This window comes from Pseudopodoces humilis, chromosome 8, assembly GCF_049639895.1.
Source record: "Pseudopodoces humilis isolate 2021_Gansu_Grassland_sample_001 chromosome 8, ASM4963989v1, whole genome shotgun sequence".
Taxonomy (NCBI): Eukaryota; Metazoa; Chordata; class Aves; order Passeriformes; family Paridae; genus Pseudopodoces; species Pseudopodoces humilis.
In genome coordinates, this window is record NC_142207.1 from 22,263,055 (window position 1) to 22,289,353 (window position 26,299).

Sequence of the window (26,299 nt, forward strand, 5' to 3'; positions counted from 1 at the left end):
CGCCGGGCGGCGCCTTCCGCCCGCGCGCCCTCTCACCCGGCGGCGGTCGCGGCACAACGCGGAAGCGATGGCGGCCGCGGCCGGGGAGGCAGCGGGAGGCGGCGGCGGCTCCCCGTCCTCCGCCCGGCGGCGGCTGCGCATCATCTCCGGGCACCTGCGGGGCTCGCCGCGGGCCCCGGGGCGGGGAGCGCTCTCCCCGAGCCCCTGCAAGGCGCAGGGCGGCTCCGCCGGGCCGGCCTCCGGCTCCATCCCGAAGAAGCGGTGGGTGCGGGCGGGGGTCCCCGCGGGCCGCACCGGCGGGGCCGGGCCGGGCGGTCTCCCGGAGCGCGGGGCCGGGGTTGGGGCCGCCCGCGCTCTGACAGCTCTCTCCTGCCGGCCGGGGACGGGCGCGGGCCGGCGGGGCGGGGGAGGCCCCATGTGGGCTCTGCGGGAGGAGCGGGGCTCCGGCGGGCCGGGAGGGAGCGGCGGGGAGAGGGTGAGGCAGATCCCAGGCGCGAGTGATGCGCCGAAGCCATTCACCGCTCTGGGGACTAGAGGAAACCGAAAGAAGGCGGTGTTCAGCCTCTTACCTGTTTCTGTAGTAAGTGGGATGGTGTTAAAACGGAAAGTCGTTTATGGTCAACTCAATCGCATCTTTAGATGTGGTGGAGAAATTCTGTTCTTGTAAAATACTTTGAGGCTGCTCTAATGCAGCACATGTGAAGAGCAAGGTCTGTGTCTGGTCTCTCAGTCCTACCCTGTTCACAGAAACCTTCAGCTGATGTGAATACTGGCAGAATGTGCTCATACATTATGCTCTAACAAAAGTTTCTTAGAGATGAATAATTTTAGAGCTATGAACTACTTTTTCTGGTTCTTGCTGCCTGTAGTAGTGAGGAGTAAGGTCACATGACACCAAGAAAAAACAAATAGTCAAATTCTCTAGTTCAGAGTTGTTTCACTGGCTCTTGGATTTGTTTTTCTGCTATTTTTTTAAAAAATGCTATAGTTATACTATGTAGTTCCGTGTAACTTAATATCATTAGTCCCCCTTTCTGCTAGAGTAGGCTAATTTTACTTTTATGACTTTCTTTTACTGCTCCCCCTTTCTCAGATGTGGATTTTCTATATGTCTGTTGGCTTGCTGTCTTATAAGAGCATTTTAAGGCTTAGATTGTAGACAATCTCCTGTTCTCTCTTGAGCTGTGGACAGGAACTAGTTTGTCAGTGCATGGGGGTAGCCCAGAGGCAGACTGGACAAGCAGTGAGTAGAAGAGCTGTTCCTCCTTTGAGGAAAATCCATTCAGCCCATGCTTTGCTCTCAGCCTTTTCAAAAAGAGAGCAAGGAGCAGCCTGGATTCTCCTAACAGGCAATTGGTGGCCTATGGTCACAAGCTGAACTTGCCTGCTTTGGGAGGACTGGGACGTCATGCACATGCAGTCAGATGTGAACAACTTTGAAAGCTTTTAGGTCTCATTGATGGGAATTTGATGCTTGTGCAGGATATGTATCACTGGGACAAATGGGTTGTTCTGAAGTCGTTGCCTTCCATATCGAGTTTTTGTTTGGTGTGAATCTAGGAAGAAATCACTGTTTCTGAAAAAATAGCAGCTTAGCTAATTTTCAGAGATTTATTTTAAACAGATTACTATGTAATTTCTGCAGCCAGTTATTGCATCTGTGAAGAGCAGGAGAAACAAACTTTTCTGAAGATGCCTGGGACCTGAAAGATAACTTCTTTCTCTGTGGAAACACAGGCTTGGGAACTTAACAGGATACAGGAACTTAACACCTGTACTTCTACAAATTACTGACATTGCTCTCCCTTATTAGGATTTGCTATAGGATCGTATTTTTACTCTAATAAATAAATCTGAACTCAGAATAAAAATTTGCTGTGGGGGTGTAAGGGAGCTGCTGGAAAGCTTAGCTTTTTCTTCATCAGAGGTACAACTTTCTTGCGGTACTTAGAGCCCAGCCTTTTTGTATGTGTAGAAACAAGGAAAACTTAAAGGGAGCTTTATCTCTGTCTTAAGTTTCTGTCTGAACATCTGAGATATAGCTGAAACACACCTAAGATGCTGCATGTGAAAATTCTGATACTTCAGTGTAGCTAGGATGTGAGGATCTTGGTTGAGCTCATGTTTGAGGATAATAGCCAGGTTTTGCAGTGATGGAGGAGAAAGTTCTGTTGCCTACACTGATTTGGAGGGGGCAAGTGATGAATGCCTGAGTCTTGTTCTAGTGACTCCCAGGTAATCTGGACCTGATTTTTATTTGTGAAGGCTGAGAAAGTTATGGGAAAAATCAGTAAAAATAACTGACCTAGAGACAGTGCATGCCTTTTATTGGTAATATTAGGGCAATCCAAAGCTGGATGCTGTTTTCTTGTAGTCTGTTAATGCTGATTCAGCTCTTCTGCCTCTTTTGAACTGTTGCTATGGGCAAAAATACTTCAGCAAAAGTTTTGTTCTGTACACCAGTTGCATTTTTCCTATAGTGTTTGAAGTAGCAGCAAAGCTGTAGACACTACTTTAGCAGATTTGGATGCACTCTCCTCGTGTTGCATTTCTTCTGCAAGTAAATGGCTGTCTTTGGTCTACTGCAATGGCCTTTGTAGTACTTCAGGTCTGTGATCACAGAATTTTTTTTCTGGCTGCTTTTCTAACAGTCGGTAGACAGTGGCCTCTAGAAACATGGCTTTCTTGTCGATGGTTCAGCATCCAAACTGTTAAAGATCTTATCCAGACATTATTTCTCACCAGCAAGGGGTGGATGGAGAGTACATGGTATTGACTGAAGGTCTGTGGGTCTCATCCAGTTCTTTTTTCCAAATAAAAATGCCTTAAAGACTGAGCATTGCATTTGCATATTGATGTGTTTAATGATTGTAATACACTTTCTACTTTTTCAAGTTATAGTTATTGAGATGGGAAAATTCCTCAAAAGACAAGCAACTATCTATTTGTCTGAGTATCCTCTTGAGGGAAATCTTAGGTACTGTAAGAGTAGATAGATGTTACTTCTCAGTGGCATTCCTGCCTTGAATGTAATATTTTAATTGACTGTTGAAGTGACAGATGGAATCATAGTTACACAATGTGTGTTGAAGCCTTTAGAGGATGATAGGCATGCTGAAAAAGTTGGTAAATCAATTGAGCTGGAAAATAATTCTTCCTTGAATTTACTTTTCCCATCCTTTTATATTATGCTGTTGACTTTTGTTGACTGGTAAACTCACTTTGCTGGTGAGACTTACTAAATCTTCACAATAACTGTGTATACGTGAAGTCTTCAACTTATACTGCTTTGGAAGCCGTCAGGTGCTACAACTTCCTAGAACAGTTGTACCAGAAAAACTGCTAGGTGTGCTAGAAAGTAAGAGTGCCTCAGATATGGGGCATGCATTGGTGCTGATCTCACCAGTATAGCTTGTATAGTATAACTTAAACTTTCAATAATTTGGTCTCTGTTAAAAGGGATGATTGATTTAGTTTAACTAAACGTTGACTCAGTAGCCTGTAGGCTTAAAATTTATACTGTCCTGGAGTGACAGAAAGCAGGACAGGATCTCCTGATTATCCTCTTTCTCTGTGGAGAAGCTGCTTTCCTAGGGGATGAAGAGAGGCTTGTGAATATCTTTTAATTGTTACGGACATACTGTTACACAGGGTAAACTAAGGGGTGAGTGTGTAGCCAGCTGACTGCTGTGTGTCGAGTTCTCAGGCAGATTGTTCAGAGTAATGTGTTAATGTGGCCATACCTTCTACTTATCGACACTTGCAATTCTTGCTGCTAGCGATTATGATGTTATTATGCAGCAGCATTAATTAACTCTTAAAGAATTGGTACTACTTGAATATAACAAGTGTATTCCGAGAGGCTTTGTGTCTTACTCCCAGTACTCAGAGTGATCTTTATAATGCAGACTGCATCCTTCAGAGAAGAGTGTTTAAGCAACACATGGTGCTAAGCTGTATCCTGGTGTAGCTGACTTCTGAGTTTAAGGTGATGAAAAAGAGTGAAGAAAGAAAGGGCTGGTGCCCTTTCTTAATCACACTGATTAAGAAATCAGAAGATTAAGAACCTGTTGCATTGAGGAGGGTGTGGCAGTTCGCAGGAGGTTCTGTGATTGCATCAAAGCAATTAATTGTTAGTCAAAGTTAATACGTGAGGAACAGATAAAGAAGATTCTCTCATGGAAACATTAACATGAAAAAAAGTGTCATAATCTGATGGTAAAAGTGACTTCATATGTGACAGCAATTCCTGTCAAACATGTAGCTCCAAGTAGTTGCATGTCAGGGAGATGAAATGTAGAATATCTATAAGAATTTAAGTAACACAGTATTTATTGTTAGATCATTTGATGCCAAGCCAAACTGGATATATTCATTAGCTAAATTTATTAGAAGAAGAACATAGATGAAAGTGTGAAGTGTTTAATATGTGAAGCTCAATACAGATTATTATATGAAAGCAAATAGCAGTTTACAAATACTGAAATACTTTTATAGATGAGCTGCTTGGTAACTACTGAGATCTGATCTGATATGTACAAGAAAATGAATGTGTATATAGCTGTTTATTTAAACTTGATGTGTTTATTTAAACTGAATAGAATTAGAATAATCTGATAATGCAATAGGCTAAAGTAATTAATTGGACTAGAAGCTACTTTGAACTGAAGCAAAGTAAGGAGATCAGTAGTGTAGCAGTTTGCAGTCAACTACACTTTCCTAAAGGTTACTGTACTTCTTTGTAGAAAATAAATAATGTGGAGTATTAAAAATCAATTGCGGGTTGAGTGTGATGGACAAGCCCAATACCTCTGACATATTGTTATATCCAAAACTGGGCTGTTTTGTGCAACACCATTGGGGTTGACGGTGTAGGCCAGAAAGTTTCTTTGAGCTGTGATGTATTTGCTACAAAGCATGCTAGAAGATTCTCTATGGGATGGGTAGAAAGGTGTCCAGGAACTGAACTTACTTGCACAGAAAAATGGCAGGCAGCTGATGCCTTCATTAAGTTATTTCTTTTAAGATAGCAAAGCAGATTTCCTGGTTTTGCAAGCTTTCGGAAAATACTTCTCAAAGGACTGATCTCTTTGTGCTGTTTCATTTACTGCCTGGAAGTGTATGCCATGTGTGTGCATTTTGTAGTAGAGCAGTCTCGTCAAAGATAAAAGTTAAACCGGTGTCAGCTGAAGTAGTAGGTGGAATAGACAGAGCTTCTAGTAAAGTATTCTGTTGCATAAGAATCATCATTTGGCCAAGTGTCTGTTGAGAAGAATGATTATAATGTCTTGTCTTTCCTCGATCTTTAATTCGCCCTAATTGACTTTATTTACTATGGAAGAACACTAGAGAAACACTGATTTCCTTATTCCTTGGGGCTTTGTTTATTACACTGTGGTGTAATGTGGTGAAATGAAGAGTAATGAAATAGTCAAAGCTAAGAATGTCTGTAAGGAAAGTGAACAATTGCTTTATCAGAATAGTTTAAAGAAAAGCACTCTGCTTTTGGGTGCCTAAACTCTTGATGTCTTATGCCTAAAGTCTGGTTGTCTGCATTTGCTGCTTACTGTAGGTTGAGACTGTAATTGTGAGCCCAGGTTTGTGTCGTTGTATTACGTATTCAGCAAACAGAATTGAATCGGTGCATGTGCAGCTGCAGGGGCTTAGTTGAAAGTGTGGGCTACAGAACTTGAATGTGTCTAAGGTTATAAAACAGGTGTTATTTGACTTCAGACTTGAGAACAATTATATTAGGTTTGCTGCAGGGAGAGTCTTCCAGGAGGGAAGAAGTGTAAGAAAGACAAACACAGCAGATACACTCTGTCTGCAGCATGGCACTCCAGATAAATGATGCTTTCACAAAGCAGTTCTTGAAATAATTTCTTGGGCTGCATTTTCTTTCTTTATTTCAGGCACCTGATGCTAATTTACTACTGGCTTCAGAAACCCTCTGTAGTGTTGCTTGGTTGAGGAGTGTGACTGTATAATCTGAACAGAGACACTGCTCCAGGGGAGAGGGGAGAGCGATCTAGTTCCACCTGTGGAAAGGATTCTGAATTTCTAGCTGGGAGGCTGGGTTGGTAACCCGATGTCCAACTGAGCTCTGAGGAGCTCTTCCTTGGGTAATGTTTTGTAACAGCACCATAATACTGCCTCAGTATTACTGCACCCATGCACTGAGTTTTGCAAGAACTCTGTAACTTGCAAGACTGTGTTACATTAGGCAAGTACTGGTGCTTAAGCCTGTGTGGTAGTCCTTAAAACTGACACTTTAAACTGATTTCCAGGAATCTGTTGGTTCTTCCATTGTGCAGCAGAAGCGCCTGTGAATATTTTACGTGTATGTGATTTTAGTGTTGAGCAATCACTGGTGACTGAATTGGCAATGTCCATGGTTATTGTAAGATGGGAGCATATGGGCTTTGCTCCACCTGAGTCATGTTTCTCCAGCTGGATTGAACTGCACATTCATCTTGTTTCTCCAAAGAAGCCTTGACTATCTGTGGGTGACTCTGTCCTTACCCTGCTGCTTCCTATGGTGATGAGCACTTTTTCATCCAGCCACTGTGCCAGTAACTAAAACGTGAGATTAGAACAGTGCTGGCAGGTACAGTTTGTTGAAATAGTCCAAATGCCTCTGCCTGCCCAGCTGGGTGACTGGATTCTTCAGGAGCACTAGTTCAGCTGGTGGGCCAGGGGCCACCCTCCTGCCCCCAACTGTAAAAATCCAGTGAGTCAAACTAGTATTTTAGTGTTGAGCATTGTAATGAAAGTGGAATATTGAAATTCACTTAAAGTAGTCACTCTGTATTAATCTATTGTCACTGCTTCCCTGGTGACTTGTTTTCTTTCAGGCAATATAATTTCATGTTATAATTCCTATATATAAACATACACATTGAAAATCTTAAGATTTGATTTATATTACTTTGTATATTTAAGTAGTGAATTTCTATAATTTAAATTAGAAGACAAGAAAGTTCTGGTCAGTTTCTACTATTTCTGACTAAAATATTCCATGTTTCTATCAAAAATGAGATAGTTAATGAGCTTGATATTTTGTTGAAGCCAATGTACTGAATAGGAAAGGTGTAGTCTTTAAATAAGACAGTTTGGGTCTGAATAATGTTTAGTTTAAAGTGAGAATCATGTCAAATGTTGCTGAGAGTCTTGGCTATATATTCTTGGAAAGGAGGCTGGGAAGAAAACCAGAAGGGTGTGTAAATTATATCTTTATACATATACAACTTGTAGCATGAACATGTCACTTGACTAAGTCAAACTGAAGCAGCTTTTTTTTTCAAGCTGTGACATGAAACTTCCTTACATATTTTGATGTATTCAGATATTATACAAGGTATTCAGGTTATTTTTTTTATTTAGTTATTTAAGCATTTAGCAACCAAATCCTTGAATTTTTGAAGAATGAGGATAGAAACTATTACTGCAAAGATAGTTTTGTTTCAGATGATACCATGTGTCAGCAGATACATAATTTGTAAAAGTTTAGATGTAATGATGATACATATTAGTTGGTGATCAATTGATCAATAGGTTGCTGAAATCCTTAGAGACTGGATACATTAGGTACTTTTAGATGGAGGAAGATTTTAATGTGTGCTTAAGTCTGCAGATGGTCAGCAGTCCTTTCTGCTCTTTATATTCATCTGGCTCTTAACAATGAGGTACTGGGAGTGAAAAATTTGGGAAATGTAGAAGGCTACATCGATTGCTCAGTTGCAGATTGGATCATTCTAGAGAGCCAAGGTAAACATGGTGCTTGATGCTGATCTGGCAGGCAGCTCTGATTGCTGCACCAGGGTATTAGAAGGCAGTGGGAGTGCTGTGCTGCAGCTGGGGTGTGAAAAATGTTTTCTAAGAAGTGGTGACTGTATAAATAATACTGTGCAAGGGAAGTATAAAAATGCTGAGGGAGCGATGCTGTTACAATACTTAAAAGACTTTTTTTCCTTGCTTTCCTTTTGTTTCAAATTACAATTCTGATTTCCAAATTTGAGTTGGATAGGCAAGGAAATGCAGAGCCACTGTTTGTTACAGTGTATTTCTCTTACTTGAGGGAGTTGGGGTAGTGAGCCAGACCTAAGGGAGAGCAGCACACTGTCCTGGTTTCATCTGGCAGAGCTGCTTGCACCAGGGCTGAATAGTATGTCAACTAATATGTAACACTCATCCAAAAAGTTCAGTCTTGAATTATATGAGTATGACATTGCTATTGCCTCTGCAGTCATAAAAGCTTGGAGATCTCCTCTGAATGTCTTCTGCTTTCCTGTCTGCTGAGGGTAATTCTCTTGAGTCTTGAGGTTCACCTGCCCTTGCTGATGAAGAACATACCGTTCAGATGGTAATGCAAGAAGATCTGAACAGCTTGGTCTTTCTGCAGGCTTCCTGTTGATTTACAAATCAGAGCTGACTGATCAGTTTTTCTTTTAAAATCTGGCCTCTTTAGGCTTCAGTTTTTTAGGAAGCCATATGTAGTATTTCCTCTGACTTGTTCATAGCATGTAGGCATGAGGTGCTAGAAACTGCAGTATGTAAATCAAACCTCAGTTCTTAAACTGGCAGTACTCTGGTGCGGTAGAACAAAAGAAAGAATAAATGTAAGATGACTCATTCCAAAAACAGCTCTTCCTGTCTCCAAATAGAAACCTCAGACTTGCTCAATATCGTTTTGAATATAAAAATTGGGTGCTTAAGTTTCTTGTTAGGGTGTTTACCTCCCACAAGACATAGTACTGCCCGTTGTGTGTGGTGGTGTGAAATCTCCTGCCTTTGTGTTACAAAGTAGCCAAGATGTTTGGGGCAACTATTCTTCTACAAACATGCAAACTGTTATTTTACATTTTAATTTAATTATTATCATCACACCACTGATGGGAGCTATGTTGTCTGACAGAGTACAGCTTTGTGTACTTAATTTTACTCAGGAATAGTTCAACAGAAAATAAACTCTTAGGAGTTAAAATTCTTAAACTCTGTTCTGTATTTTAGAACCTGATCAAAGTGCCAGGTGGTTTAATACCAACCTAGGAAATTAGGCCTTTAGAACAGGCAAGCAGATGGGAGTGTGGTTAGTGTAGAAGAAAAACCTCATATCTGAGTCCTTAATTAATAATACCTCCCCATGATTTTGTGGGAAGTATCTGTCTGTACTGACATCAGGGCTAATGATATTTTCAAACCTGACCATTGTCAGTTTATCTCATGTCACGAGTTTCTTTTGAGCCTGGCCTTTTGTGTCTTGCTCTGATTGTCTCCAGCTTTGCAGGTAGTTGCTCTAGCCTGTTTCATGCATCATTGTTGGCTTGGCACTGCCTTGCAAGAGGACTTCCCTCTCTAACTTAGAGGGGAAGGTGTTTGAGCCTTCCTCAATTTTGCTTGGTAATATCAAGCCTGTTCTGACTTAACAGGATTCAAGGAACTACAGAGTTCAGGTATATAGAAATACTGCATTTAGTTAGCAGAGGGAGAAATCTCTTAGGAGGACTCTAGTGATTGGGATTTGAATGGAACATTTAGTTTAAAAATAATTATTTGAGCTGGCCAATTCTGTGTCATGTTCTCAGCTGGGAGCACCTCCACTGTGTATGACTAGTTTCTTTGTGGAAAATATATGCAACATTTATAAATATACAGACATAGAAATAAGGGTAAAAATGGGTAAGTCTGCATAACATGCTTTAAGAATCCTTTCTAATTATCTGCCACAAGAGCACAATAGCACAAGGCATTCCCATGCTATGGAACACGAGTGGATCCTTGCCCTTTCCTGTGTGAACCCTACATGTGTGAAGATCAGAGAGAGGCAGCTGAAGAGGCTTCTCTATCTGGACAGCTCTGCTCAGTTTAATTTTGGCTGAAATTTTAGAATCAGTTTTCAGTATGGAAGACCAACATAGACTGTCTATTTCACAAAACGTATAGAGTAATTTCAGTACTCAGTAACTGATAAAGTTTGCTTTAAGTGCCAGATTTGTCAAAGGCTGGTTGAAATCAAACAATTGTAATGAAATACATGACCGTGGCTTTTTTCCATTTGATTAATTAAAACCTTGCATACAGGCAGTTTGAAGAAAACAGATTTTGTTTAAGCCAGGTCTGTTGAATTACAACACTGATAGCATGTCAGCAGCCCATGTTAATATTATCTTTATAATGAAAACCTTTGGTAATCAATCATCACACAGTTATCTTGCATGTAGTGCTGGAGCTGAAAGTGATTGAGGAAGTGCTTTCTCTGAATCACAAGGTGTTTTTGAAATGGTCACTCCTGATCATCTTACTCTTAGGCAAAGAGTAAGAGCTACATTTACTGTATATAGGGCAGGGAGGTAAATGATCTTTTGTCAGACTTCTTGAGATAAATTTCTTTTAATCAAAATTCAGTTTCTAGGTTAGTAATTTCATTTGTAATGTAAATGGCAAACTTTTAAAGCAAAGCTTGATTAATGTGTAATTATTATTAGTGTATTTCTTAAATCTTAAATATACTTACACTGATACAGTTCTGTTGACTTTATCATAGTTAAGAGATCCTCTGATACGGTTGTGCTTAAGATTTTCCAATTTTCTGCTTGTATTTTGGCAACTGTGAGTTTGGTTTTTATGTATTTATAATTTTATGCTATCACATTCTGGTTGTATTTGATACATTATTGTTGCATTTCTTGAGGTTTTGCTGTTTGACTTTCAGTCCAAATGTGTCTCAAAGTGCTTCATCAATTGAATGTTAAGAATGCTGTGGGATTGCAGTATTGATGACAAGCAACTAAAATAATTATTCTCTGTCAAGAATATAAATTTAAATACTAAATGCCTCTTATTCTAAAAATATTTAGATGTTACCTATTTCTATGTTGATGTTTATGTATAGAGTGAAAACCAAGCATCTTTCACACATTACCCTTACCAATTGGAAAATATCACCAGTGATCTACCCCCCTCTCTCTACACAGAGGAAAAACAAACAAATCCCTTCAGTCCCAACAACCCTATGTACTACTGCAGGCTGGGGGCAGAGTGGCTGGAAAGTGGCCCAGTGGAAGAGGACCTTCAGGTGCTGGTCAGCAGCTGGCTGGAATGAGCCAGTGCGTGCCCAGGTGGCCAAAAAGGCCAAAGGCATCCTGACCTGGATCAGCAATAGTGTGGCCAGCAGAATGAGGGCTTTGATCATCCCCCTGTTCTTGGCACTGGTGAGGCCACACCTCAAATCCTGTCCTCAGTTCTGGGCCCCTTACAACAAGAAAGACCCTGAGGGGCTGGGGTGTGTCTGTAGAAGGGCAGTGGAACTGGGGAAGGGTCTGGAGCACAGGTCTGGTAAGGAGTGGCTGAGGGAGCTGAGGGTGTTCAGCCCAGAGAAAAGGAGGCTCAGGGGTGACCTTGTCACTCCCTACAGCTGCCTGTCAGGAGGTCGTAGCCAGGTAGGAGTCAGTGTCTTCTCCCAGGTAACAGGTGACACAGGATGAGAGGAAATGGCCTCAAGCTGCACCTGCAGAGGTTCAGGTTGGACATCAGGGAGAATTTCTTCGCTGAAAGGGCTGTCATACATTGAAACAAGCTGTCCAGGGAGGTGGAGTCGTCACCATGCCTGAGGCACTTAATGCTGTGGTTTAGTTGGCGTGGTGGTGTTTGGTGAAAGGTTGGACATAATGATCTTAAAGGTCTTTCCCAATCCTAATGGTTCTATGATTCAATACAGTGTGCAATGACTTAAGCTGGTGGTTGTTTTTAGAGAGCGTCTGATCTCTCAAGTCATAGGATGCAATCTGAAGGAGTAATGGTTGTGGTTTCAGAATTTCTTTTGGCTCTAAGCTATGCATTTTTGATATGTACTTGATTTCTTGAATTGCTGTCTGGTATGACTTTTTTCCAAAACCATATAATGGAAAATCCTTTTGGATCTGCAATATGCTAATATTGTCACTGACATAATTTTTTTTCTTTAAGGCAAGAACTTTTGAAGTGGAATGGATGGGGATATAATGACTCCAAATTCATCTTCAATAAGAAGGGTCAAGCAGAATTCACAGGAAAAAGGTACACTGAAAATTTATGTAAATGAAGTATCTTATTTAGTAGTTTATTTGAAAAGAGTTTAAAAGCTGCACAGTACAGTTAATTCAAAGAAGGGAAAGAAGTTGCTTCATTTCATATAATAGGTTATTCTGCTTTTAACAGGTTTATCGAAGTTTATACACAGGAGTCTGACAGTAAAATAGACTGTGTGGCTTATTGAAATGTTTATTCAAAATGTAATAAAGACAAATTAATGCGAGTCTTCTCTGTAACTTGATATAATCTGTGTGTTAATGAAATCACACTGAGAATCTGCACCATGTTCTAAAGCTTTAGATTACATGCAGCACGTCAGGGCAGTTTTGAGAATCTCTTGAGCATCAACTAGTTGCTTTATTAAATTTCCACTTTGTTTTGGGTTTCTTAACCACTGTGCATGGAGCTACTTCATCCTCTGAATTTACAATTCAAGGGCAGGTTTTATTTTTATGTTGTGTAGTGGCACCACTTCTGATTTATTATCCTCTAACCCTTTATGCAGCAACCTTCTTTTTCTGAGAAATATGTTTTTTGAGAAACCACATAAAAATCAATTCTACTTGGGGTTCTCTTAATTTTGTTCCAGTGAAATGCAAACGTGCCACCATCTTACTGGTTTGGTTCTTTTTTTCTTCATGAGTGGGAAGTAACCTTGCAGTCTCTTCCCTGGTTTAAAAAATACATTTTCATAAGAATTAAAAAAAAAAAGAATGGAGAAGAGAAAAAAAAAATCTGTCTTTCCTACAAATTCCTTCCTAGTCTTGGAGTCTGTAAACTAGCATGAATTAGCTTGAGTCAAAGCTGCAAATACCTAACTGGGGTCTTGAGTACTTCAGTTGCTAATTTCTTGATTTCCAGGCCCAAATTAAAATGCAAAGACTTGTATAAGCCAGTTCACTGTATAATATTTAGGGAGATGCTGTACAGAAAATCAAAGCACACTAAACAAGAAAAAAGATAAAGGTCAAGTCTTCTGGTTTTTTTCAGAAAGAAGCATCAAGGCTTCTTGACTGCTGTGTGACTGATATGTACCAGTTGCTATTCTAAATGGTGTTTTTTCCCTCATCCACACTCCCTAATTGAGAGATAACATTAAAATATGTTGTTGGGCCACCCAGTAGAGTTTCTATGGAATAGTTTGCTACAGTGGCAAAAGGAGAGTGTTTGAAGTGAAACTGGGAGAACAAGCATCTGCACAGTTGGTGTAGATGCCTCCTCCTTTCAGTACCGACTGACAGGTCTGTTGTCCATAAATTTGTGTAGTAACCTCAAGTCTGCTTGTACAGTCTGCCTATGCAGCATCCAGTGGCAGCAAGTTTGAGGTTGTTGATATGTAAAATACTTACGTTTTGGAACAAGTATCCCTTACTGTTTTGCAGGACTAGGTGGATGATAGTTCTTCAGCTTATCTACTGTGTTAATTGGTTTATAAGGCTCAGCCATATCCTCTCTTGCTTTTTCTCTCCATGCTTGCCAAGTCCTGGACCCTTCAGTCTCTGCTTGTAAGGCCCTTTGGTCTTTACAGTAGTTCTTTCACCTTCTCTAGCTCCAGTGGATCTTTCTGGAGATAGGGACAAAGACTGTGCAATGCAAAAGGTGTGGAAACAGCAGTGTAGTGTTCTACAGAGCTGTATCTTTTCTGCTGAAAGAGATGAACTGTCTTCTTTCTTACACCTGCCCAGCTGATGCATAGCACTGTGGGCTGCTGTTGTATGTGGTCAGTGAAGATGCCGTGATACTGACTACTAGTGGAATTCTGCAAAATGTGCAGGAATGCTTTTTTTTTTTTTTCAGCTTTTGCAGTTATCTTAACTTCCATCTTTTTTTGTCTACTTATGTTTTTTTTAAAGGTCCCAAGTTCCAATCAATGTGAACAATAAACTCTGCCCTTTGCTTCTTAACTTAACCGTATCTTATCCTTCAGCCTGTAGAAGAACCTTTTCTTCTGTACTGTAGTAGTGTATTTTCTTAAATAATTTTTGGGATGAACACCTGTGGAAATATAAAGGAGCGTGGGATTTCCTGTTCATTGTATCCCTTTTATTCACCTTCTGTTTTTACACCCTGATAAAACTCCAGGGATTAGTGAAACAGGATTCCCCTTCATGAAAGTTGTGTTGACTTTCCCTACAGACCATGTGTCAAATGAGATTTTATTATAGACTCTGCCATCTCCACAGGGATAGATGATACTTGCTGGTCTGAGCAGCTAAAGCTGGTTTTTGGAGTGTGTCTGCGACAGGTGGTTTTGGGGGGACTTCTTGCACTATCAGTGTATACATATAAAGCTTGCTTCCTGAGCAATCATGCATTGCAGTAAACTAACTACTTCTATGCTGTGACATCTGTCTGTGTCTTGACTTAAAAGTTTTGAGGTTTCTGATAGCTTTAGTTGTTCTTTGAGTGGGTGATTAAGGTTCCCCTCCCAAACCAGCGATAGTTTGGTAATACTAAGAAGTAGGTCTGGAGAAGAAAACACACCAAACTGACCTGGGTCTCTGCCTTCATTAAACTTTCATTGCTTATTGCACTTTCCTTTTCATAGAATTCATATAATTTTTGTATGGTGTGATGAAACAGTAACAGCTGTCACAGGAGGAATGACTGAACACTGTCTTCCATGCTGAAGAGTCTAGCTTGAGTTAAGGTTGTAGCCTGTTACTTCTAGGTGTAGAGTAGGGGGTTTGTCAATAGAGGAGCAGGGAGGGTAGTTGAGATGAGGAAACAAAAAGAATTGATCTTTCTGTGTAACAGGTGACTCAGTTGTAGAGTTGGTTGCACCAGCTGTGAAGGACAGGGTCATAACTGGATTTACAGTGACTGAATGATCTTAGAGGGAGGACCCAGTTAGGTCTAATGTAATGACCCAGGTGAAAACTATGGTAAGGATTCTCAGCTGCTGAAAGCTCTTAATACCAAAGGAAGATCTCATCTCTCCTCTCTTCTGGGAATACTTTTGCACACATGAGCATGCTGAAGGTGTGTATATGTTTACAGTTAGTAGCAGTAGTTTCTAGCTGTTTTCAGTGTGTTCCCAGCCTTTCATGTTCTCACATGTGCAAATGTACAAAACAAGCTCCTGTCCCTTGTCTGTAAGTCTGCATTTGTCACATGGCTAAGCTCTTGCCAAACAGTTTGTGCTGGAAATAATTTTACAGTGCTTGATGGATTCTGATGTATTTTGATGATGAAGGAGGAACCTCTAATGCTGTTTCTGTTTTTGTGAAAGCATAAGGTGTACTGAAATGGGTTTGTGTGTCTGAGACTACCTTGCAGTGTGTCCTCTGTCTGTAACTGGCCTGTAAATTCTGGTGCTGCTTTCTACACTACTGCAAGGGCAAGAACTTTCTTAAGAGTGGTGGGGTGCCCAAAGCAAAGTGATACCATGCTGACAAATGATCTGATTCTGTGTGAAATAAAGAACTGTTACATACAATGAAATACATAGTTGTTTGAAACGTAAATGTACAGAAGCCTTGCAGGCTTGTAGGTAAAGAGTTTGATTTAAAACTTCTGTTTGTGCGTACATAGAATTGAAAGAAGTGTATCTGACATACATTCTTTTAATTTAAAATGACCCTATGTAATATTGACTTTTCAGGTACAGATTAGGTGGTATGGTATTACCAACTTTTAAGGAATGGATAGAAAAAACGTTTGGAGCAAGTCTGGAGCACAAAACTACCTCTAGAGTAAGTAAATAGCTGAACCAGTTCCTTTAAACATTAGTCTTGGTTGGATAATCAAGACCACACTGTTAAAGATGATTCAGCTGTCACACATAATTGATTTAAATGTAGTGTATTAATACCTCCAAGTTTTTGGAAAAAAAAAAAATGGTTTAGAAATACTATGTGAAACCTTACATGTCTTAGCATGACTTGTGGTTTCGTACATTTATTGAAATTAAAGTTTCCAGCACAGGGAGTTTTTTGTCCTGCCTGTAGCTTGCATTTCAAGACTGTAGAAACTGTTAGCCTAGAGGGACTTGTTTATGCAACATCAATGTTATTGATGATAACAGAGACAGAAAATACAGGGAAGTTAAACTGTGATGTGTTTTTGGTGTATTGAAAGATGTCAAAGTTCTTATTTGGCAGTAATTTTTATTTACATGTCTATGTGCTGAAAACTGACTACCAGAATACTCAAGATTGAACTGAATGCTTTCAGAAAAATAACACATTTGGAATGTTCTGGGTTTTGTAAGTCATACATACTTTGCTTTTTAGAAAGAGTAACTTATGTTGGAGTCAGGAGTCCTGGCTCCCTTACTAGAATCCCTTTGAAGCTTCAGGTTCCTGACTAGAGAGCTGCTAAAGCAGTATTGGAAGCAGGCTGTGCTTGTACTGTGATTGTAGCAACACAGCTTTGGGTAATGGTTGTACTCATCTCTTGAGTGAGTTGGAGAGTGCATTTTCCCGGAAGCAGGTAATCTCATAGGGCCTGAAAACTTAAACGTTTCTTCAGTCTTCTATTCATCAAGACATTCTTTAATCTGCCGTGACTTACAGGATCTCCATCTGCCAATATATTTTGAAAAATTCATCTGGGTGTGTTTTTATTGACCAGGGTTGGTCTTAACTGGCAGCTGCTTTAACTTGCTGTGAACAGAGGTCTTGAGAACTGTTGTTCCCTTTTTACATGCAGAGAAAGGATAGAGCAAAGCAGAATTGAAGGATAATTACAGATTTTTTAATAATACCCCAATTCCACAGTACATCTTGTATACCAGTTTCCCAGGATATCTGCCAGCAATGTTGAGTGCTTTTCTGTTATGTTGTGCCCCTCTGGTTTTGATGGTCTTGTAATCTGAAGCAGGCTAACTACCTTGATATGGGATGGGACTCTTTGGAGTCTCCAATATATACCTGGACTTCTCATAGCTAGTCTCAAGTACTGCTGCAGGTCCCTCATTTTCATGACTGTCACAACTCCAAGGTGTATTTCAGGTTGTCATGCTATGCTGGGTTTGCAACTTCTGCTATCACCTAAGCATGAAGAAACTCGGATATAGGAATAGCAGTAGGGAAGGGATCTCTTGGTTCATTTATCTGTCTATCCCATCTCTTCCTGCCTCTGTCATGTAAGATTGGAGGGTTCCCTGTGGCATGTGACTTTCGTGTTTTAATTAACAACAATAAATATACCTGCTTCTGTGATCTTCAAGATCTGTTCATGCTGTTTCTTTTTTCAGACCAGACTCAATGTAGAGAGCAGTTTAGACCTAGTTCACACAGGTTTCCCGACTAGCTTTTAAGGGTGCAAATTTTAAAATATTTCAGTCCTATGAGAATAAATAAAGGCATATTTTTATTTGTCAATGTGAATAAGATTTTTATAGATAAATATTAACTTTTTCATCTTGAAGATTAAAACTAAAAGATTAAAAAAAATTGTGGAAGAGTTAAAGAAATCAAAATGCTTAAAACTATCTGCAAAGAATTGTTATAGCTGTTAAGTAGTTAATGTTACAGAGAACAAAGATCTTCAGGCACTTAGTGTTCAACTTGATATGAAATAATTCTGTCTGGAAATCCGAAGTCGAAAATGTAAACACAGCTAGCAAGGTTTTTTTTTAAACAAATGATTTAAAGATCTTTATTTGGTACCTATTTGTTTCTTATGTTTCCTGAGTTGCTGTCAGAGTTCTTTGGGCCAGCAAACAACACTGTGTGAATGTGCATTAATAGCAGAATAGTAAGAGCAGCAGTCCGAGACCATATTTACATTGTGTTTACTGTGACTGGCTCCTAAAATCAAGGTGTCTCATTAGTGGAGTGCCTCTCATCTAACAACACTTAATATCAGCTTCTGTGTTTGTAGGTGTCAAGGTGAATATATTGGAGGGAAAAGGCCTTTTTTTTTAGCTGACACTTTATTTCAATAAGTACAGCGTTATCCTTGAAGCAAGTTAGGATGGCACATAGCCTTTTCCACAAGTCAAATCACACTGCAAGTTAAAACTGCATTTTCATTATGTCGTATGTTCTGCGTGAAAATTCTAACCCAAACTTTTGGCTATCCACTTGAACCTGTGAATGATGTCAGCTATCAGTAGTGAATATCTCATGCAGCTGTGTCTTTCTCAATTATTCCTGTCAGTACTCTTAATAACCTTTTCCATAACCTTACATAGTTTTTGATGGGTGGATACTCCATCACAATGATACTACTTTCCTGATAAGTTTAAATCTTACCTTCTTCAGCTCTCACAACTTTTAGACTCAACCCATTCAGAATGGACTGCTGCTGCTATGGCAGATGGGAGATTATTAATCTCCAATTTTCCTTACTGTTAACTTGTTAACTGGTACTTTCTACTAAGATTTTATCTTAGGACATAAATTGGCAAAATGTATCAACTGTTCTGGAGGTTATGTAGAGCAAAGATAGGCAAAATTCTCTTCTAGGAAAGAAACTTGTGAGTATGTGAGTGTACTTTTTATAGAAGGCAAACTTCAGAAGGTGAAACCAAAGTTAATTCCATTTTGTTACTCTATTTTTGTATTTGACAAGAAGTATAGGTAAGGCTTGTCAAAGAGATGTCTTAAGTTTCTTTGACTAGGTGTAACATTACTGCACAATACTTTTTGGTAGGGCTGTAAACAAGTTCTTTCTGGCATCACTAGGCAGCCTGTAATCTCTCCTGAGAGCTTTATAGAAAAAGTGCAGTTGCAGTCTTCTCTTTGGGTTGATGTCAGTTAATTATCCAGCAAGGCTTGCATGGAAGAAGTATGAAAGCATTGCACTCTTTTAACTAGTTTTTGTTCAATCACATATTTTTAAAAGTGTATTTAAAATAAAAGATACGGTTGTAAAAAAAACATCTGCTCTCAGACTTCAGGGACTTTGTTAACAGGAAATAAGACTCTTGACCAACATTTTCTTTTACAGTAAGACTTGAAGTCAAGAAGTTAGATTTCAGTTATCAGACAAGCTTTTTACCTAATTAAAAAACTCTTTAATTAGAGGTCATTTGTGATAGAGGACATATTCCTTTAGGGAGATTACCCATATTTGCTCCATTTTTAAGGAAAGAAAAAAAGACATGATCTTTTTGGAATCTTCAAAGCATATAGAAGTCTTACACTTAATGTCTGCAAAGTATGTTTTAATCTGGATCTTGTAAAGGATTCTTTGAGTGGGTTAAAAAAGTTTACACATGAACTACATTTTTATGTGCCCAATAATTGAAAGTGGAGTTCAGAAAAGAGACTTAAGTGGTTATGTTTGCACTTTGAGAAGCTGTAAGAGTACCCGACAAGACATCCGTTGGAAGAATCTGAAAGAATGGGCTGTTAGAAAATTTCAAGCAGAGGTTTTCCCTCTGGACTTACAGAATCTTGATTCAAGGTCTGTTGGTAAGTCAAAATGTCCTGTGTGGCTTCATTGAAAGAAGAACACCTTTCCAAGGTGTTTTTTAGGACTTTAGGTGGAGGCTTTCTGGAAACACCTGTATGTATATCAACATGGATTTTATGGAATCTTTCTTATAGGTGAGGTGTGCTTTAAGCGTGCTAGTTATGTTACATCAGTCAATTTTAGTTTTGCATAGCACTGGACTTCTGACTGGGCTTTGGTCCTATTTGGTTTTAACTCTCGGGACGTGACAGGAAGAGGGGACGCAGGTTAGGGAAAACAGAACTGTAAGTAGAAGAATTTGCAGTGTGTAGTGGCTTTAGTATGTATTCTGGTACCTTGGGAAGTCTTAAAAAGAGATAATTTGTTCAGTATGCATTCATAAGATCATGTATTTTCCAGATTTATCAGGAGAAAGAAAGGTAAGAAAGTACTACTGAAATAAAACTTCTTGTGTGCAGAGTAGGGTAAGCTGGATTGGTGGTTTGAAGATGTGAAGGAGAACTGCTGTCTTTCTGATCTGGAATAGGTGTGTTTGAGTATCAGTCAGTGTTAGCCTGTTTTTCTTTATTTCTCTTGTACAGAAATGCTGGAAGAGTGACCCTATCTTTAATGAATTTATTTTCTTGTATTGTAGACATCCTTAAATGTTAATGACGTACCTCCATCTGTTGTAAATGAAGAATTTCTTCAGGATCTTAGAGCCACTAAAATCTCATATTCCCAGGATGCAGAAGATAGGGTATTCAGAGCTCATGGTAAGAGAACTTAATTTGTATAACTGTGCTGCTTTCGACCCTTCCTTGTTTGAACTTGTTAACTTACTGCTTGTGTTCCAGGTCACTGCCTACATGAGATATTTGTACTCAGGGAAGGAATGTTTAAACGAATTCCTGATATAGTTGTATGGCCTGGTAAGTTTTTATTGTCTTTTTCTCCATTCTGAGCTGGAAGGCCATTGTTTACTAAACTCCTGTGCTTTCTAGTCAGGGGAAGGCTGTCTCTTGGTTCACTGACTTCACTTGTCTTTACAGAAACTGAAGGAATTTTCTCATGAATGGTAATCATGATTGTTTAGCATTTGGACTGCAGGTCATGTATATGAAAGCCCATCATTTGGTGGGGGAAGTCAATTTATTATTAATATAGCTGAAGTTTATGTTGACAGATGACTTCACTGCTTAAGTAACCACAGTATAATGTGAATGTGTATGTTCAGCAAGATCAGTTGTCAAAAATGGCAGTCTCAATTTTGGGTTCTAAAGTGTACATGATGCTAGAAGGGTAGTGAAATGTTTGAAGAACTTTTTATTTTTTTGCATGCTGTACTTTTAGCAAAAAAAAAAAGTTTAACACCTGTAACTCCTATCAGAATTCTTTACAAAAGATCAATGACTGGAAGAGCAGTGCAATCTGAGTATAGGCTAGACCTGCTCATTTCTGTCTAGTAAAAGGATACAAATGCTTTTTTTTTTTCTTGAGTCATGTGACTGTAATCACTATGATCACTACTTCATGAGCCATTCTTCAGTAGTGAACCAAAAAGTCATTTGATCTAAGTAAATATCAGTTGTTGTTCAGTTGTATGTTTCCAATTCTTTCTTTACCTAACTCTTTTTTTACCTTTTATAACTGATAGCTGCACTGCATAAAAAAATCCAGAATTTCTTATAAGAACTTAGTCCTACTTGGTTTTACCTCCTTTACTTAGGGGGAAAAAAATCACATATGGAAAGCATGAAAAGAGGCACTATAAGTTGAAATTCATTACTTGAGACCAGGTACTCTGCAGCACTGGTGACTGTGAACAGTACTTGCCACAACTTCTATTTTGTGTAGTTCCAAAAGCAGCTGAAACAAAATGATTGACTACCTTCATTTAATAGAGATCTGTATGACAAGAGCAAATTAGCCAGAGTTTGGAAACTATTTATTTAGTCCTGCTCATTATTTGCTGTTTGTACAAACTCATGGATGCAATGTATTTGATCTCTTTTTTAATCCTTTTACTTGACTGTGCACAAGCATTTCCGCTTCCCTCTTTGACCAGGTACAGAACACATCCTGAAAAACTAGATTTCATCAGCAGCTCCACTTCTGAAACTGAATGTCAGCCAGGAAGAAAAAGATGTGCTGTTCATCTCTCAGAAGAGACTAATTTCTCATTTAAAGTAAATTGGACAGCCTATTTTCAATGAAAGCTTTACATGTGATTTGTTCTCCAGGATACCTACATGAATTGTTAAATGTTTGGTGGCCTGTCTTGCCCTGAGAATTTGCAGGTTGTCTCAACCTGTGCATAGAGCAAGAGGTTAAGACTGTAGTTAGTTCTTCAAATGTAGAATTGTTTGAGGTCTAAACTTCACCCTGTAACTGCTACTTCTGCGCCCAGCTCTTATTTACTGTCTAACTTTGAGATGCATTCCTTGCTGGTGTCAGAAAAGGAGCTGCTGCTTATTCAGGCTGCTGTATTTAGTAATAAGCACAAATAACAGTACCAAGCACAAATCCTGTTTTTTACCTGTTTGTACTTTTTTAGTTTGCCATGAAGACGTAGTTAAAATTGTGGAATTAGCCTGCAAACACAATCTCTGCATAATACCCTTTGGTGGTAAGTGAAATAATGAAATCTCATATCTGTTTAAGGTTATTAGTGAAAATGTCTTCTACTTCAATTTAAATATGTGTTCTTCATTACTTGTGCTCTATTCCCACATCATGTATAAATAAGGATTTTTTTTGTTGCAGTGTTGAAACTCAAAGTTTCAGAGAGGATTGTGGTCAACCACTACTGCAAGGTTTTTCTAATTTCCTTGTAGATGATGTTCAGTAGAGACTCCTGTGGCAAGGAGTTTTCAGGAAGTGTTCGAGATACAGAGTACAGCTAAAGGCCTGTACAATCTGTGTCCTCAGCCTAAAGAATTCGTAAAGGACTTCAGGTTTTCATTGTGGATGTCTTCTATATGCCTGCTGAAGTAGAGTTGTGAGTTACCTTGTTTTGACATAGAGCTTAGGATACATGGGGTGTAGGCTTTCATGACCTCATTCTGTGAGAAAGTTTTTTCTTAATTCTGTGGTATCAATCTGTGAGTTTTACTTGGTACTTGCTTATGCAAAAGGGCATTAACTATTAGAGAAGATAAGCATTTCACTTGAAAACAATACCAAACTTGTGGAACCTCGACACTCTCACCCTTGCCAGATGCATCTGAAGGGCTGCAAGACTGCTAAAAGCTATCTTTTAACCGATACTAATAAACCAGTAGAGCTGAAAGCAGCAATATCAACTCTTTCTTGTTCACTGTCCAGGATACAGAAAGATCTTCATTTTGTTTCCGAAATTTTTTTCTAGTAAACTACAGTCAACTTGTGAAGTTATTACAGTGGGGGTTGGTATTTAAGGAAAGTGACACCTTTTCTATCACTGGAAACAAAGGTGATGAGCTTCACTGGTCTTGCAGAGTGTTTTATTAGCTGGTACTTTGTCTGTACTTGCCATTGTCTTCTTGTAACCTGCTATAGAGCTGGAGCATCCCATCTTCTCTATTCTTACGGCTGTGGCAGTCTTGGGAAACAAAAGGCTTCTTGGAGGCTGCTCTGTGACATACTATAGAGATACATTAGAAACTGCTTATAAGTCTGATGCTTGATTTTAGCCTATTTTTTTAATAGTTAAACCCTTTCAGTTTTTCTCTCAGATAAGTATTACATTCCTGTACTAGGCAAACTCCATATTCCAAATTATTAAATTGAAGCGTAGTGGTTTCCATAGTGATATCTAAAGAATATACAGAAACTATAGCTCTCTGTTTCTTGAATGGCTTTGTAACTTCTTATCCTTCTTTGTTTTAAAGCTCTGTGCTGGGTTTAGCAGAAGCAGCTGAGATGGTCACAGGATGTCATGTTTGTTACGGAGTGCTTCTAAAGCACTCCGCTGCCACCTTGATTTTGTGAAACCTGGTCTGGGAGAGGGGCAGCCTTAAGAGGCTAATCACTAGCCTCAAAAGTTAACTTCAGTGATCTTTCTTTATTCAGTTCCATATCAGAAAGGAGGGAGAGAGGCATACTATTGGAAGAAAAGCTACGTGAGAATTTTATGATCACAATATCATTCCCATATTTGCAGGAGGGACAAGTGTCTCTAGTGCCCTTGAATGTCCTGAAGAAGAAAAAAGAACAATTGTCTCCCTGGATACATCACAAATGGTATGATGTCTTAAAGTTTTATTTTATTTTTTTAAAATCATCCTACAGTTACTTGGGTAATCACTAGAGAATGACATTCTTTCTTTTCCAGAATAAAGTAGGGATGGAAATAATAATCTGCACCATGATGATTAAATTGGTACTCCTTCAGTTTGTTTTTTTCTGATATTAGTCCTGTACTACTTCATATGACCTGTATATATTTAATAAGAAAAACAAAAATCACTGTTAAGCCTTATAGCAGCTTTAAGTGATCAAACTCCAAGAAAGCTACTCTTCTTCTATATTAGAATTTTTATCTGAGGATAAATGAAAGGCTGAAAGGAAGTTGTAATTGTGAATTTCACTAGTTTTTGAACTAGACTTCAAATTACTTAAAGCAAAGATTGATAAGATGACCTAATATCTATAAATCAACTTGAAGGATAAACTTTCAAGAAATAACTGGGGTTTTGTGTAGATAACATCTTGAGAATGTGAAGTTCATAGCTTTATGGCAGCCTAGAAATTAAGTTCTGCAAAATTTATTGCTAGTTTTCATCTTTTCATTATGAAGCAGCTTTGTACTTTTAAAATGATAGATTTATGGGTACTTGGTAATGAGATGCTTCAGAAACTTCTCTGTATCTTTCATGTAAGGCTTTACTGCCTCCAATACCTGCTGAGTATTATTAACTCCTTTAGCCTTGAAGGTAAAACCTGGGTTTTGGCTCTGTTCTCTCCACTCAGTGGTTCTTCAGTTAAACAAAGTGATTTTTTTCTGCAGAGGTGGTAGTTTTATGTTAAAGGAAGCTCTTCAGGTGTCTGTGCAGAATGAGATCCAACAAGTACAGTAGTGACTGAGGCCTTCATTTGAACTCCTTGGTTTATAGTGCACAGTTTTGACTTCTGCCAGGTTTGGGTGTGGCAAGGAAATGTGGTTAATTCTTACTATCTTGCTTTTTTGTCAGCTAGATGTGTAAATAAGCATTGTGTCAGAAAATAAACCACTTTCATGTGTTTTGAATGACTGACAGCCAGTTCTTGTAATCATTAATGAAGAGGAAAATAAGAAAATTAAGGTGAAAGGAGGCATTATCAAAGTTAAAGCGTGTGTGTCTCAGAGCAGTTAACATGAATGCTGGAGCTTTACTATTTTAACAGGTACTTAATGGTTATCTTTATCTTATATGTAGGGTCTATATTGCATAAAAGCTGATTTATATAGGCATCTGAGATCAGTTCAGTAGTTTATGCTGAAACTGAAGAAGCTGAAGTAGTTAGCTTTCAATAATTTGTTAACCCATACTTTGTGAGGGGGAGACTCCTGTAAGAGTTGTGATTTAATTATTTCTGGCTTTTTTGCTTTTTATTCTGTAGACACCCCTGGTATAAATTGATGAACATATGTGTTAGTCTCTTGTGGTGACTTCATAAATTGAAACCTGTTGTGTAGCAGTTTGAGACAGTGAAGAGCCTCAGCTTCCATTGGTGTAATAACTGGAGCGGCATTAATAGTAAATTGTATGACTAAGCATGTTGATCCTACAGCATTAGGGAAAGAAATAAACAAAGATCTTAAACACTCCTTCTTCGTTTTGATTGGCTTTTCGACAGAATCGGATTCTCTGGATAGATGAAAAAAACTTAACAGCTTGTGTAGAAGCTGGCATTGTTGGACAAGATCTGGAAAAACAGGTATTTTTATCTGGTTAAGTTTCTAGTAATTTTTTTATATTTTTCTTAGGTATTGTTCATATCTTGTCTATGTCATTGAATGCTAGCTTAATTCTTGTGTGTTTTCATGCAGCTGGTAAGAACTATAAGCAATGGCTATGGACCCACCCTTTCAAATATATGACCAGTAAACCTAGAAAGCCACAAGTTCCTGTGGTATAGAGAGAACCATGAGCTAAATGAATCAGTGGACAGGATGTAGAAGTGACTTTCAGTCTTCAGACTAGAACCACTGTGTACAACAGAATGTCCTTAGTGATCCATGTTACATGGTATACTTAAATACAGCTGTCCAACGTGATTGTTACCAGTTGGTCAGTGCAAATTGATTTTCTCAAATGCACTAATGCAGTTATCACTTAATATGAGACTGCTTGGCCTTTAATTCTTGCTGTTTGACAGCTTTGGTGTTGTAATTCTGAGGGCATCCAGTCAACCTCAGGTGCTGTGCAGATGGCGAAGCCAAGTTAATGCAGAAAAATGAGAAACAAGTGACTCCTTGATGTACAAGAATGCGTGATCTGCATCACAAGTAGTTGACAGTGTTGCATACAGGAACCCCAACCAGATGGCTGTATATTAAAACACATCTCTCCTTGAGAGAATTAAGTACAGGCAATTTACTCAAATTTTCTGTAGACCTGCTGCATATCACATTAGGATAGAAGGAACAAGAGATTAAGTGCCTTATTTATTGACAGCATTTGTGGGAAGTTGGCAGTTACTTAAGTTATAACTTTTTGCAGATGTATATGAATTTGCACCTTGTTTTGAACAATAGAGTTCTCAGTTTTGAAATATGGGAGAGGAGTATTATAGGACGACATGTAGCACAGCTATGCACAGTAGAAGCAGAATCAATTTGTGTGTCATGTACATATCTAAGATAGAAGTTGAATAAATGCATGTGTGATCAGGATACTTATTAAAAAAAACAAACAAA

General features: G+C 38.9%; 1 protein-coding gene across 3 annotated transcripts in view; it reads left to right on the forward strand.

Annotated features, from left to right (window-relative positions):
• Positions 1 to 26,299, forward strand: part of AGPS (alkylglycerone phosphate synthase) — a 70,397-nt gene that overhangs the window by 21,340 nt on the left and 22,758 nt on the right. For 2 of the 3 annotated variants that reach the window (XM_014249524.2, XM_088058864.1), the window contains exons 3-9: positions 11,965 to 12,054; positions 15,674 to 15,764; positions 20,072 to 20,192; positions 20,274 to 20,348; positions 21,974 to 22,045; positions 23,561 to 23,640; positions 25,237 to 25,317. In XM_014249524.2, the coding sequence (XP_014104999.2) occupies positions 11,965 to 12,054; positions 15,674 to 15,764; positions 20,072 to 20,192; positions 20,274 to 20,348; positions 21,974 to 22,045; positions 23,561 to 23,640; positions 25,237 to 25,317 (610 nt within the window). Of the gene's footprint in view, positions 1 to 67; positions 262 to 11,964; positions 12,055 to 15,673; positions 15,765 to 20,071; positions 20,193 to 20,273; positions 20,349 to 21,973; positions 22,046 to 23,560; positions 23,641 to 25,236; positions 25,318 to 26,299 lie in introns of those variants that run through there. The other variant, XM_005519841.2, reaches the window with a different exon arrangement.